Source organism: Schistocerca americana, chromosome 7 (genome assembly GCF_021461395.2).
Source record: "Schistocerca americana isolate TAMUIC-IGC-003095 chromosome 7, iqSchAmer2.1, whole genome shotgun sequence".
In the NCBI taxonomy this organism is placed as follows: domain Eukaryota; kingdom Metazoa; phylum Arthropoda; class Insecta; order Orthoptera; family Acrididae; genus Schistocerca; species Schistocerca americana.
The window spans coordinates 530,000,019-530,014,747 of NC_060125.1; the positions used below are offsets into that span (position 1 = coordinate 530,000,019).

A 14,729-nucleotide genomic window follows, 5' to 3' on the forward strand; every position below is an offset into this window, starting at 1 on the left:
TTTTACAGCTTTGCGTGCTGTAACCAAGCTGGAACTGTGACACTCTTGTGGTAGAGATATCTGCCTGATCACCTGTACAAATCCCGGAAGGAATTTCTAGAGTTCGACGACCACAAAATCACGAAGTAGGTGCAAGCAAGTTGTGAGTTTGATTTAGTTACCACTGTAGATGGCCGATGGGAGTATCGGACGAGATATCCAAAATGATACCTCCACCATACGAGACTACTACAGGGCCCGGATAAAATGTAACGTCGGGTGTAGCGGCACAGAGAGGTGGCGTATCCAGCTCATTGCTTTGGCCCCCACCTCTTCCTCATGTTGTTGCCAGCTGATGACCCCACCGAAGGTGACACTTGGGTGCTGAGCCGTACGTCTCCACTACACCATACCACGCAGAATTTCTATCTGCCGCATGTTGTCTGGACTTGGTGGCTAGGCACGATGAGTACTTGGCTCTAGCGAAGTACTATCTTTCTCTACACTAGCTCTGTACGTCGGAGGAGTTAACAGTGAGCGTGACCGATCTCTAAAGTTCATTGGCTTCATATGTGTGCACAGGAAGGTCGCACACCCTTGGCAGTATCTTGTTACTGTTCAGTTAACTTTCTATAACTTCATGAAATTTCATGCAGGATTATGGTTGGTAGCACGAAGCTTCAGTTCAGAGTTAAAGTTTATGAACGTATTCAGAAGCTACAATTCAAATACTGTTCTTCCTTTCAGCTTTGAAATCCACGAGTACATCTGTCGAATCTAGAAGACTTGTGACCCGAAATACTTTAACACTTCAGTCGCGACTGATACACCGTTCATCAGCACACATCCGAACTCCTCGACATCTCAAAGCGAATTGCCAAAGACCACACTACTCGTATATTGAAAATATACTTGTGTGAGTACTCTGTATGACTCGAGCTTGCGCTCTGATTCCTTACTGATGTTAAAGAATACCTGTTATCAAAAAATCCGGCGTAAATCAATTTGCTTGTTGCGCTTGAACCTTAAAAAGAATAAAAATTACATAACCTTACAACTACCATAAGTGTACAATGAAGACTTTCACGACCGGATATTTCAACTGACGAGAATTTTTCCGGGTTGTATGGCCGTGGTCCATGGAACTCTTCTTTCCCTGACGTTTCATCCAAAGCTGCGTAGGACATCTTCGGAGATGCTCCTGGTTGTGCTGTCTTACCGACTGACGAGTCGGACGTAGAAGAAAGGCCTAAATACCAGACCAGGCCCACTTTCCACGGTATTTAGGGCGTACCGACTGACGAGTCGGACGTGGAAGAACGGCCTAAATACCAGACCAGACCCACTTTCCACGGTATTTAGGGCGTACTTCGACGTCCGACTTGTCAGTCGGCAAGACTCAGCACAACCAGGAGCACCTCCGAAGATGTCCAACGCAGCTTTGGACGAAACGTCAGGGATAGAAGAGTTCCATGGACCACGGCCATACAACCCGGAGGAATTCTCGGTACAATAAGTGTAATACATGAAACAGGGCTAGAATTCCACCAGCCTTGCTGTGGCACACTAGGTTTTTGCTGCAGGTCCTTGTTATTTGCTTTATATATTATTTGGTTAGTCAGTCAATATTTGCATTATTTACTGTTATCTGTATAAACACAATAACGTCTACAGATAGCTATTGTATTGTATTAACTAAAAAAGCACTTAAAATTATTTTCTTCAATTTATTTTGCACTGACTTCCTTTTTAAAACCTGGAAATTAACATTCCGGCTCAGAACTCAAATTATATTACTTTTAATAGAAATGATACCTTTGGTACCGCAGTTCAAGCCCTTCTTTTGTCCTACCTTCTATGTAAGGATCTCTCGTCTAAGTTCTGTTTGTCCACCCCTAGGAGTGGTGCCGCCACTCTTCAGTCACCATATGCGCACACTTCTCGCCGATCATGATGGAGGCGACGTTGGTGTTGCAGCGAACAATGACTGGCATGACGGACGCGTCAGCTACACGTAGATTGCGCACGCCGTGGACTCGCAGCCACGGGTCAACGACCGCGTCTGCATCCGCGGAGGGCCCCATCTTGGCGGTGCCCACAGGGTGGTACCCTGAGCTGGTGAGGTGTGCCACAGCGCATCGCCAGTAGTCGTGTTTCAGCAGCGACGAGCGGTTGCAGTTCTTCAGAGGGAACTGCTTTACAGAGTAACCAGCTTTCTGCATCGCCTCTGTCGAGCCAAACCTCTGGGCGAACTCCACCCCAGCAAGTAGATTCTCGAAGTCATCAGGGTCCTCAAGGTAGCCAGGGTAGATGAGTGGCAGGTCCGACGGGTCGGTACTCTTCAGCCTGATGCGACCACGGCTCCTAGGCGCTAATAATACCAACGAAACTAATATCACGTCCTCGTTTTCAACAAGTTTCTTCAGGGCGTTCGTGGTTTCTTCATCCAAAGTGAGAGCTTTGGCAGTAAAGATGTTAGTGGTGCGTTGGGCAAGCGAAAACATGAGCTGTATATCTGGGTAGTTAGTTGTATCGATACTAGGAAGGACAGGTGGCGCTTTATCTGTCACTGTGAACCCTGTGTAAGAAATGAGTCCTGGTGTTGAAAGAGAACCTGTCCTGTTCATCAAATATTTAAAGAAATTCTCTTCAGCTGTTGTTCCCACCAAATGTTTCCTTGTGTAACATAGTCCAAAATAAACCAGATGGTCCTGAAGATTGTAACCTACTTTGAGATCCTTCAGCACTGGTACACCAACCTTATCCAAGTGGGCTTTTGGCCCAATTCCAGAATGCATCAGTATGTGAGGTGTGTTGATAACTCCTGCTGACAGTATTACTTCCTTTCTTGCTCTAACTTCCTTGATAGTGCCGTCTTTGAGAAACTGTAAGCCGTATGCTGCCTGGTCCTTTTCCCGAATCAGAACCTTGGTTACGTATGCAAACTTTAGGACATGCAGGTTCGACCTCTCTGTCACTGGCAATAAATATCCACGAGCTGTGCTCCACCTCATACCATTACTGATGGAACAGTGTGTATTCCCAAACCCCACATGGGACTCGGCACTGTAGTCCTCAATAATTCTGTAGTCTAGTTCTTTGGCAGCGGCGTCTAGTGTCTCAAAGGCAGGATCTAGGCGCTCTGGTTTCGTGACGTGAATAGGACCACTGCGCCCATGTACACTTGCCATGTGCGGTCTTTTCTTCAGTTCCTCCTCTTCAAAGGCCTCTAGCTTCTTGAAGAAGGGCAATACTTCCTGGTACGACCAGCCATCGTTACCGAGTGCTGCCCAGCCATCGTAGTCCTGTGGGCTGCCTCTGATATATGTCATGCCGTTGATTGAACTGCTACCACCGAGGCCTTTGCCTCGTGGCCAAGCACACCTTCCATCCACCTGTGACAGACAAGCGCGACCTTCCGGTTCAGTCTGGTACGCCCAATCCATCTGGAACAAAAATTATCCATTTGTTTATGCCCCTTCTGATATTCAGTGAAATCTTATATAATTAGTTGGGTTTGTTGTTGTGGTCTTCAGGCTGAAGACAGGTTTGATGTAGGTCTCACGCTAGCCTCTCTGTGTAAATCTCCTTACCCCTGGATAACTACTGCAGCCTACATCCATTTAAACCTCCCTACTGTGGTCAAGACTTGAACGCCCACTTCACTTTTTTCCACTAATACTTAAATTACAAAATTAAATATTCTGAGATGCAATGAGGAGCTGTCTTACGAATCTATTATACCCTTTGGCCAAATTTTGAAGCAATTCACTTTTCCCCTCAAGAGGAGTCAGTACGTTTTCTACACCTATATCTACGTCCATATACCTCAAGCCAACGTATGGTGCGTGGCGGTGGGTACTCTGTACGACTACTAGCCGTATCCTTTCTTTTCCACTTGTAGACAGAGCAAGGGGAAAAACATCTATCTATCTGCCTCCGTATAAGCCCTAATCTCTCTAATTTGTTCTTCATGGTCACTACGCAAAATGTACGTTTTCGGCAGCAAAGTCGCTGTGCAGTCAGCCTCAAATGCCGGTTCCTTAAATTTTCGCAGTAGTGCTCCTCCCTCTAATGATGACAATTTGAGTTCCTGAAGCAACTCTGAAATACTTGCGCGTCGTTCTGACGTACGGTAACGAATCTAGCAGCCTGCCTCTGAATTGCTTCGATATCTTTCTTTAATCTGACCTGGTGCACATCTCAATCACTCGAACAGTGCCCAACAATGGGTTGCACTAGTGTCCTACATACGGTCTCCTTTACAGATGAACCACTCTTTCGTAAAATCCTCCCAATAAACCGAAGTAAAGCATTCGTACTTCCGCACTATGATACTTACACGCTCATTTCATTTTATGTTGCTTACAACTTTGCACCTAGATATTTAATCGATTTGACTATTTCAAGCACCACACAACAATGCTTTCTCGAAAATTATGGGTTCGTTTTTCCTACTCATATGCATTTAATTTTCATTTTTGTTTACATTTGGAGCTAGCTGCGGTTCATCAAACCAACTAGAAATTTTCTCTAAGTTACCTTGTATGCTCCTACAGTCACTCAACGACGACATCTTCCGATACACCACAGCAACAACAGCAAACGGTTGCACACTGCTGCTTACACTGTTCGCCAAATCACTTATGTATACAGCAAACAACAGTGGTCCTAGCACACTGGTTACTCTCATTTGTGACATGTTCCTATCAACCAAATTCGCAACATTCATCTGTAGCACTAGTGAGATGTTCTTAGCTATCAAATTCCCAACACTCATCTGCAGCAACATACAATACTGGCCATTAAAATTGCTACACCACGAAGATGACGTGCTACAGACGCGAAATTTAACCGACAGGAAGGAGATGCTGTGATTGCAAATGATTAGCTTTTTAGAGCATTCAAACGTGTTTGACGCCGGTTTCGACACCTAAAACGTGCTGACATGAGGAAAGTTACAACCGATTTCTCCTACACAAACAGCAGTTGACCGGCGCTGCCTGGTGTAAGGAGGAAAAATGCGTACCATCAAGTTTCCGGCTTTGATAAAGCTCGGATTGTAGCCTATTGCGATTACGGCTTATCGTATCGCGACATTGCTGCTCCCGTTGGTCTAGATTCAATGACTGTTAGCAGAATATGGAATCGGTGGGTTCAGGAGGGTAATACGGAACGCCGTGCTGGATCTCGACTACCAGTCGAGATGACAGGTATCTTATCCGCATGGCTGTAACGGATCGTCAAGGCACGTATCGATCCCTGAGTCAACAGATAGGGACATTTGCAATACAACAACCATCTGCAAGAAGAGTTCGGCGACGTTTGCAGCAGCATGGACTATCAGCTCGGAGACCATAGCTGCGGTTACCCTTGACGCTGCATCACAGACAGGAGTGCCTGCGATGGTGTACTCAACGACGAACCTAGGTGCACAATGGCAAAACTTCATTTTTTCGGATGAATCCAGGTTCTGTTTACAACATCATGATGGTCGCATCCGTGTTTGGCGACATCGCGGTGAACGCACATTGGAAGCGTGTATTCGTCATCGCCATACTGGCGTATCACCCGGCGTGATGGAATGGAGTGCCATCGGTTACACGTCTCGGTCACCTCTTGTTCGCATTGACGGCACTTTGAAGAGTGGACGTTACATTTCAGATGTGTTACGACCCGTGGCTCTACCCTTCATTCGATCCCTGCGAACCCCTACATTCAGCAGGATAATGCACGACTGCATTTTGCAGGTCATGTACGGGCATTTCTGAACACAGAAAATGTTCGACTGCGGCTCTGGCCAGCACATTCTCCAGATCTCTCACCAATTGAAAACGTTTGGTCAATGGTGGCCGAGCAATGGCTCGTCACAATACGCAAGTCACTACTCTTGATGAACTGTGGTATCATGTTGAAGCTGCATGGACAACTGTACCTGTACACGCCATCCAAGCTCTGTTTGACTCAATGCCCAGGCGTATCACGGCCGTTATTACGGCCAGAGGTGGTTGTTCTGGATGTTCTGAGTACTGATTTCTCAGGATCTATGCACCCAAATTGCGTGAAAATGTAATCACATGTCAGTTCTAGTATAATATATTTGTCCGATGAATACCCGTTTATCATCTGCACTTCTTGTTGGTGTAGCAATTTTAATGGCCAGTAGTATATGTAAAGAGCTTATATTCCGATTTGTCCGTAACTCTTATTGTCCAAATATTATTTCACATTACACTTCACAACAGAAAATACGTTCAAGAAAGATTTACTGACAGGCAAATTCACATCGTGTGATAACAAATTTCTCTTTTTCAAAAATTCTTTTCTTGCTATTTGCGGTCTTTATTTTATATCCTCTTTTGCTTCGGTCATTTTCAATTAAATGTACTTCCAAAGTATGTGCTTCCAGAATAGTAATAGTCATCTATTACTTTTAGCATTTCATTTATTAATTCAGTTTAATCGGTATCGGCTGAGTCATTTCAGCTCTTGTAATTACTTTACTTTTGTTGGTGTCAGTCTAATAACCTTGTTTAAAGACCCAGTTATTGTTGTTTTCTTCAGTCCGAAGACTGGTCTGATGCAGATCTCCATTCTGCTCTATCCCGTGCAAGCCTCTTCATCTCCAAATAACAACTACAAATTACATCGTTCTGAATCTGCTTTCTCTATACTTCTCTTGGTCCCCATGTACGACTTCCCCCCCCCCCCCCCCCCAACACACACTTTCCTCCAATACTGAGTTGGTGATCCTTTAAAGTCTCATAATGTGTCCTGCCAACCGATCCCTTCTTCTAATCCGTTGTGCCACAAACTTCTTTTCTCACCAGTTCTATTCAGTGCCTCCTCATTAGTTACGTGATCTATGCATCTAAACTTCAGCATTCTGCTGTAGCACCACATTTCAAAAGGTTCACTTGTCTTATTGTCTAAACTGTTTATCGCTCATGTTTCACTTCCATACACGTCTACATTCCATACAAATACTTTCATAAAAGACTTTCTAAGATTAAAATCTATATTCTAAGTTACCAAATTTCTCTTCTTCAGGAACGATTTTCTTTGCCATTGCTAGTATACATTTTATATCCTCTCTACTTCGGCCATTATCCGTTACTTTACTGCGCAAATATCAAAATTCAACAATTGCTTTAAGTACTCTACAATATCTGAAATTTGTTGAATAATTTATAACTTTTGAACTGATGCAGGTACAGAGCACAACGAGTGCTAATTGTTAAGGTCTCTTCGGAATATAACGACTGATATACTTGTATAGCTTGCAGCATTAATATTTCTTTGGTAAAACATCAGGTTTTTTTAAAATTTGTTTCTAATAATTAATGAAAACAAATAATACAAGACAGATACACGAACAGAAAGGCAGTGGATGATAGTGGGTGTCGATGAACACATCTCAACATCATTAGTTTGTGATATTTGTAGTTGTTGTGGCGTTATTTTGTTTATTAATAATTTTTGCATAGTTTTGCCCATATTTGTTTATTCTTTACAAATACGTAAATTCTGATCAGTGTATCAAAAAGAGCACTCCAAATCCGTATGGGAAGTCGTGCCTTATAAAGAACTGTAATGTTATTTGGTACCACAAATGGACAAAAACTGCTTTCGCACTCTGCAAAGATAATTACAACACATTAAACATTAATTCTGGGCAAACTATTGCAGCTATAAATTTGTGGAACATAGGTTTCTTGGTAAGAATTTGAGTGCGCATATAATGCCGCAAACAGAATTAAAATTGTTCTTCGATGTAAAACGTTATGCAAAGAAGTGGCGATCAATGGAAAGCAGTTACGTGGCGTAGCTTGGAGAAATTCGGATGGAGCGTATTTAAGCAGAGCTGACACATAGCTCCAGAACACTTTGGTGATAGTTTTGCGGTTCCAGAAGTGTTGAACTTTTTCACGTGTGCACGCAAACGGAAGACAGAATTTTCACGACGAATCCGGACTTAGGGTATTATCGGTGTGGAACACAGGAGGGACTTGTGTTTCTCACGGGTTGTGTCTTTTGGTGATTGTTTCTGCAAGCGAACGGGACTTTGCCGCAAAACCGTAGCTGTTTCCATTCGAGTGCCGCCGCACCTAGCCGCAGAAGCGCTGCAGTGGGGCTCTGTTTATTTTTGAGCATTCTGAAGTGTGCTTTGGGATGGCAACGGGACTTAGTTTCTGATATGATCAGGCTGCACTCTAATTATTTTCACGACGTTTAGGTGGCTGATTCTGAAACAGTGCCACTGGACTTTAACTGTGTTTAAACCAGTCGGGTCTCTGAATATTTTGTGGCATCCGATACTTAGGAGCTCCGCTAGTGTCGAGTGAACATCACATCAGGACTAGGCCGTGTTTTAGCTCACTGATCGATTCTCTAAATATTAATCGATGTTCTTCAGCATTCAACAACTATGAAAATTTATAGCGTGTTCAGTATCGCTATTGAGGGCTCGAGTAATAATTAAAACGGCACGTAACTATTCGGAAGATACCACCAATGAACCGTATTTAGGTATGAGTAAAAACTTATGAATTTTGGTGAACTTGACACACGCATTCCTGATGTCCTTAGCAGTTAAGTCCCATAAGATTTCACTCACATTTGAACATTTTGACATCAGCCTCCGGGTTAACATCTATACTTGTCGCCGGCCGCTGTGGCTGAGCAGTTGTAGGGTTTACAGTCCGGAACCGGTAGCAGGTTCCAATCCTGTCTCGGGCATGGATGTGTGTGATATCCCTAGGTTAGTTAGGTTTAAGTAGTTCTAAGTCTAGGGGAGTGATCACCTCAGATATTAAGCCCCATAGTGCTTAGAGCCACTTGAACCAATTTGTACTTGTCGGTCAGCAGCATCGAGAGTATTTTAATTATGCACTTAACAGGTGTTCAACGCATATGCCTGGCTATAGAAAGGGTAGGAGATCACACCCTAGTTAGAAGACAGCTAGGGAGCAGCCGTATTTGCAGCCCCATTCCATTCCCCGACAATCGCGATAGTGACAGGGCTATGCACCAAGACCACATCCCCAACTTATGCATCCCCTTTATTATGTTGCAGGGCTCAAGTACCACCTACATAAAAGCCCATTATTTCAGGAGAGAGCGGAATACGCTGGACACTTGACAACAAAGAAGGGTTCAACCCACTGACTCGCAACGTGATAGCTGTTGACCTCTCACGTCTCCAAGACCTACAGGAGCTTCAGACCTTTTTGGGTTAGGTGAATTATTACTCTAGGTTCCTTCCAAAAGTAGCACACATTATGTACGCATCCACTCAACCAGTTGCGGAAGAAGGGCGTTTAGTTCCGCTGGTTGGCTGCCCATGAGCATGCTTTCACCTAGCTGACGCACGTGTCATGTTCAGTGCCCTGCCTTACGCCTTTTCCGCCATCACATCCGTTTGTTTTGGTGGGTGATGCTTCCCGCTACGGAAATGGTCCAGTGCTTGTGCACCGTAACGAAAAACCCATCGCCTATACATTGAAGGCAATGACACCTGCTCAGAGAAACTACTCTCACATCGAGGCTTTCGCGATCATCTTTGTCATTAAGAAATTCCACCTGTACCTCTTTGGGACTAAATTTAGCCTCATTACTGGCTACAAAGAGTGGCTGTCACTCTTTGTGCCACACTCTCGGCTTCCAGAGCAGATGGCTCAAAGGCTCCAGTGTTAGGCTCTTTTCCTCAGTTCTTATCACTGAACTATTGAACACAAGCCCACTGCACAACATGCAAACGTGGATTGGCTCTCTCATCTACCCTCAGGACCAGACTGAACATCTGACCAACAGGAAATCTTTCTCACTGATGTAGAATGACAACAGCCGGCCGAAGTGGCCGTGCGGTTAAAGGCGCTGCAGTCTGGAACCGCAAGACCGCTACGGTCGCAGGTTCGAATCCTGCCTCGGGCATGGATGTTTGTGATGTCCTTAGGTTAGTTAGGTTTAACTAGTTCTAAGTTCTAGGGGACTAATGACCTCAGCAGTTGAGTCCCATAGTGCTCAGAGCCATTTGAACCATTTTTTAGAATGACAACACACCTTGGATGGGTTTCCCATTACTGATACTCAAGTCACTGCAGACATGTGCTGATGACCCTATGTTATGGCATGTTACGTACATGTGCTACATGGGTGGCCCACTTCTTTTTCAAAATCTGCTGGTCCAGAACTCTGGACCAAGGCTCGCCTTTCTCATCATTTGTTGTTATCTCCAGTGTTCTACAGCTGGATACTGAGAAGAATACGCCCCTATTATCATCGCAACTACCTTATGCTGCCTTGTCTTGGAACTCCTCCTTTGTGAGCATTGAGGTATGTGTTGGATGAAAGCCGTTCACAGGCGACGTGACTACTGGTCAGCACTGAATAAAGATGTGGAGGCCGCGGTGCGCAGCTGTCCCGTGTGTGCCCAAAATCAGTCTATTGTGCCTCAGTCTTTCGGCCCATGGCCAATTCCCTGCCGATATGTACACTACTGGCCATTACAATGGCTACACTACGAAGATGACGTACTACAGGCGCGAAATACAACCGACAGGAAGAAGATGCTGTGATATGCAAATGGTTAGCTTTTCAGAGCATTCACACAAGGTTGGCGCCGGTGACGACACCTACAACGTGCTGACATGAGGAAAGTTTCCAACCGATTTCTCACACACAAACAGCAGTTGACCAGCGTTGCCTGGTTAAACGTTGTTGTGATGGTTCGTGTAAGGAGGAGAAATGGGTACCATCACGTTACCGACTTTGGTAAAGGTCGGATTGTAGCCTGTCGCGATTGCGGTTTATCATATCGCGACATTGCTGCTCGCGTTGGTCGAGATCCAATGACTGTTAGCAGAATATGGAATCGGTGGGTTGTAATACGGAACGCCGTGCTGGATCCCAACGGCCTCGTATCACTAGCAGTCGGGATGACAGGCATCTTATCCGCATGGCTGTAACGGATCGTGCAGCCACGTCTCGATCCCTGAGTCAACAGATGGGGACGTTTGCAAGACAACAACCATCTGCACGAACAGTTCGACGACGTTTGCAGGCCACGTGGGATTAGCCGAGCGGTCTCAGGCGCTGCAGTCATGGACTGTGCAGCTGGTCCCGATGGAGGTTCGAGTCCTCCCTCGGGCATGGGTGTGTGTGTTTGTCCTTAGGATAATTTAGGTTAAGTAGTGTGTAAGCTTAGGGACTGATGACCTTAGCAGCTAAGTCCCATAAGATTTCACACACATTTGAATTCTTTTTTTTTTTTCTTTTTTTTTTTTTTTTTTTTTTTTTTTTGCGTTTGTAGCAGCACGGACTATCACCTCGGGGTCCATGGCTGCGGTTACCCTTCACGCTGCATCACAGACAGGAGCCCTTGCGATGGTGTACTCAGCGACAAACGTGGGTGCACGAATGGCAAAACGTCGTTTTTTCGGATGAATCCAGGTTCTGTTTACAGCATCATGATGGTCGCATCCGTGTTTGGCGACATCGTGGTGAAAGCACATTGGAAGCATATATTCGTCATCGCCATACTGGCGTATCACCTGGCGTGATGGTATGGTGTGCCATTGGTTACACGTCTCGGTCACCTCTTGTTCGCATTGACGGCACTTTGAAGAGTGGACGTTAGATTTCAGATGTGTTACGACCCGTGGCTCTACCCTTCATTCTATCCTTGCGAGACCCTACATTTCAGAAGGATAATGCACGACCGCATGGTGCAGGTCCTGTAAGGGCCTTTCTGGATATAGAAAATGTTCGAGTGATGCCCTGGCCAATTCAGAACGTGCGGTCAATGGTGGCAGAGCAACTGGCTCGTCACAATACGCCAGTCACTACTCTTGATGAACAGTGGTATCGTGTTAAAGCTAAATGGGCAGCTGTACCTGTACACGCCATCCGAGCTCTAGTTGACTCAATGCCCAGGAATATCAAGGCCATTATTACGGCCAGAAGTTGTTGTTCTGGGTACTGATTTCTCAGGATCTATGCAACCGAATTGCGTGAAAATGTAATCACATGTCAGTACTAGTATAATATATTTGTCCAATGAATACCCGTTTATCATCCGCATTTCTTCTTGGTGTAGCCATTTTAATGGCCAGTAGTGTAGACCTCATATGGACCTTGGTGGTCCGTTCTGTGCTCTATGTTTCTCACTGTCCTGGACGCTTATTCTAGCTACCATATGTGGTTAGCATGGCGTCCACCACTACAAACGCCATCTTCAATGTACTTATACAAATTCTCGCCATCGAAGGGCTTCCCCACATCCTCATGTCTGACAGTGGGCCTTAGTTCATGGCATTGGCCTTTGAACAGTTTTGCAATGCCAATAGCATTAAACACACTCTTCATCCATCGTCCAATAGTGAAGTGTAGCAGATGGTGTGGATGTTTAAACAGCAAATGTTGACAGCAGTGAGCATATACACTACTGCAGAGGCACTCACAACGTTCCTGAGCACTTACAGGACTGAACGTGTCAATGACCACAGCCCAGCAGAGCTGCTCCATACGGGGCAGCTGCATACTCTCCTGCACTTCCTAGCACCACAGGCCTCAGAACCTCTGATCCAACATGCTGGATAATTCCCCCTCCCCCCAGATTCAGAGATCTGAGCGCTTTCATATGGCGCAAAACATCCGTGGATGCCAGCTATGGTGGTGGCCACACATGGGAGTTGTTACTCCAAGGCATTTGGAGCATCAGCATACCAGCCAACTTCATCCCAACTACTGATTGCGCCACCATTGATGGGTCACTCGAAGTTCGGAGTACGACTGCACACCCTTGAAAATCCCTCAACCAAACGAGTACAGTTTGCACTCCAGGCCACTGCCGGCAGTTCCTGTGGATGCAGCATAGACCCACTCATCTCCCACACTGCCGTTCCCCATTGTATTACTCGACGTCCCACGGACCTTCTTCCAGCTGGTGGGCTCCACCACCGGGACACAAACCGTTCTGGCTGTTCACTCTCCAAAACATCAAGAAGGTCACTTCAGGTCCAACGTGCCCATTTCGGTAGGGGCCGGGGGGAGGGTGATTTGGTATCACAACCCCAACAAGTTCACCGAGCGAGGTGGCGCAGTGGTTAGCACACTGGTTTCGTATGCGGGACGACGACGGTTCAATCCCGCGTCCGGCCATCCTGATTTAGGTTTCCCGTGATTTCCCTAAATCGCTCCAGGCAAATGCCGGGATGGTTCCTTTGAAAGGGCACGGCTGAATTCCTTCCCTGTCCTCCCCTTATCCGATGACACCGATGACCTCGTAGTTTGGTCTCTTCCCCCAATACAGCCCAACAAGTTCAAAGCGCGCCAGAATGCATAGCACAGGTGCCCTCGCTGCTCTCTCGTATTGCCCATTGTACTATTGCTTAGTTCCTGATAGTGCTACATTTAGGCTCTTGGTTTGATTCACTCTTGGAACTTGTCGTTCTGTTGTGTTGTCTTCGTTGTTCGTTCACCACTATTGTTGTCTTTCTTTGATTTTCGGCGACTCACCGAGTTACAATGTAGCACATTCACTATTAAGAGCCATATTGATAAGATTTTCTCAATTGTAGCGCTTTGTGACTTGAATAGGAAATTTGTTCCTAGGTTCGTGGCCATATTGTATTTTGGAATAATTTTTGTAATTTGAGCGAAGAACTGCAGCACACAAAAAGTGAATACTATCATTGCAAGATGGAATAAGAAAAAAAATTTGAATCACAGGCCTGGCTAAAGGCAAAAGTCTGAAAAGTATTCCAAGGTAGAACGCTCTCCCCTACTAGTATGAAGCGTAGAAAGTAGGAATTTACCACAGCTTCCTACATGCCGCTCCCATAGAGGGACTACAAAAACAAGATTGATCTGATTACTTCGCGCACAGAGCCATTCGATCCGTCGTTTTTCCCCTCCTTCATGCGTGACTGGGATGAAAGAAATGCAGTGGGAAGTACCACGTGCCATCCACGTCACGGTGGTTTTGGAGATTACGGACGTAGACGCAGACGGGGATGTAGGATGTGGGGACGTACCTCGGTCTGCCACAATGTCAGAGAGAGACCGGGGACATCCGACGTTGGGGAAGGGTCTCCGCCCGCCTCCAGGAGCAGAACCCTCCAGCCGGGGTTCTCGGAGAGCCTCGCAGCCACCGCCGCCCCCGCAGACCCGGCGCCGACCACCACGAAGTCGTACTCCGCCAACGGGGGCGGCGCGTCCCGCGGGAAGGCACTGCGGTCGGCGAGTGCGCACTGCGCATGCGTCAGGGAGGCCAGCAGCTGCCAGAACAAGGCGCCGACACTGCCGCCCCCGCCCGAAGCGCACGCCTGAAGAGCGGCTGCAGCCGCGGGTGGACACATCAGGACAGGGCTGCCTCTGGACACGCACCACATGTCGCTACTGTAACATTTACATTTCTTCAAAATTTCGACATCTACACTACTGGCCATTAAAACTGCTACACCAAGACGAAATAAACATGATAAACGGGTATTCATTGGACAAATATATTATACTAAAACTGACATTTACATTTTCACGCAATTTGGGTGCATAGATCCTGAGAAATCAGTACCCAGAACTGCCACCTCTGGCAGTAATAACGGCCTTGATACGCCTGGGCATTGAGCCAAACAGAGCTTGGATGGCGTGTACAGGTACAGCAGCCCATGGAGCTTCAACACGATATCATAGTTCATCAAGAGTAGTGACTGGCGTATTGTGACGAGCCAGGTGCTCGGCTACCATTG

At 46.1% G+C, this 14,729-nt stretch overlaps 1 protein-coding gene across 1 annotated transcript; it reads right to left on the bottom strand.

Annotated features, from left to right (window-relative positions):
* Window positions 1-1,874: 1,874 nt before the first annotated feature.
* Window positions 1,875-14,372, bottom strand: LOC124623064 (glucose dehydrogenase [FAD, quinone]-like). The gene is made up of 2 exons (XM_047148856.1): window positions 14,016-14,372; window positions 1,875-3,425 (listed from the first exon to the last, which is right to left on the bottom strand). Exons 1-2 carry the CDS (start codon window positions 14,370-14,372, stop codon window positions 1,875-1,877), a joined length of 1,908 nt encoding a protein of 635 aa, XP_047004812.1.
* Window positions 14,373-14,729: the final 357 nt, after the last annotated feature.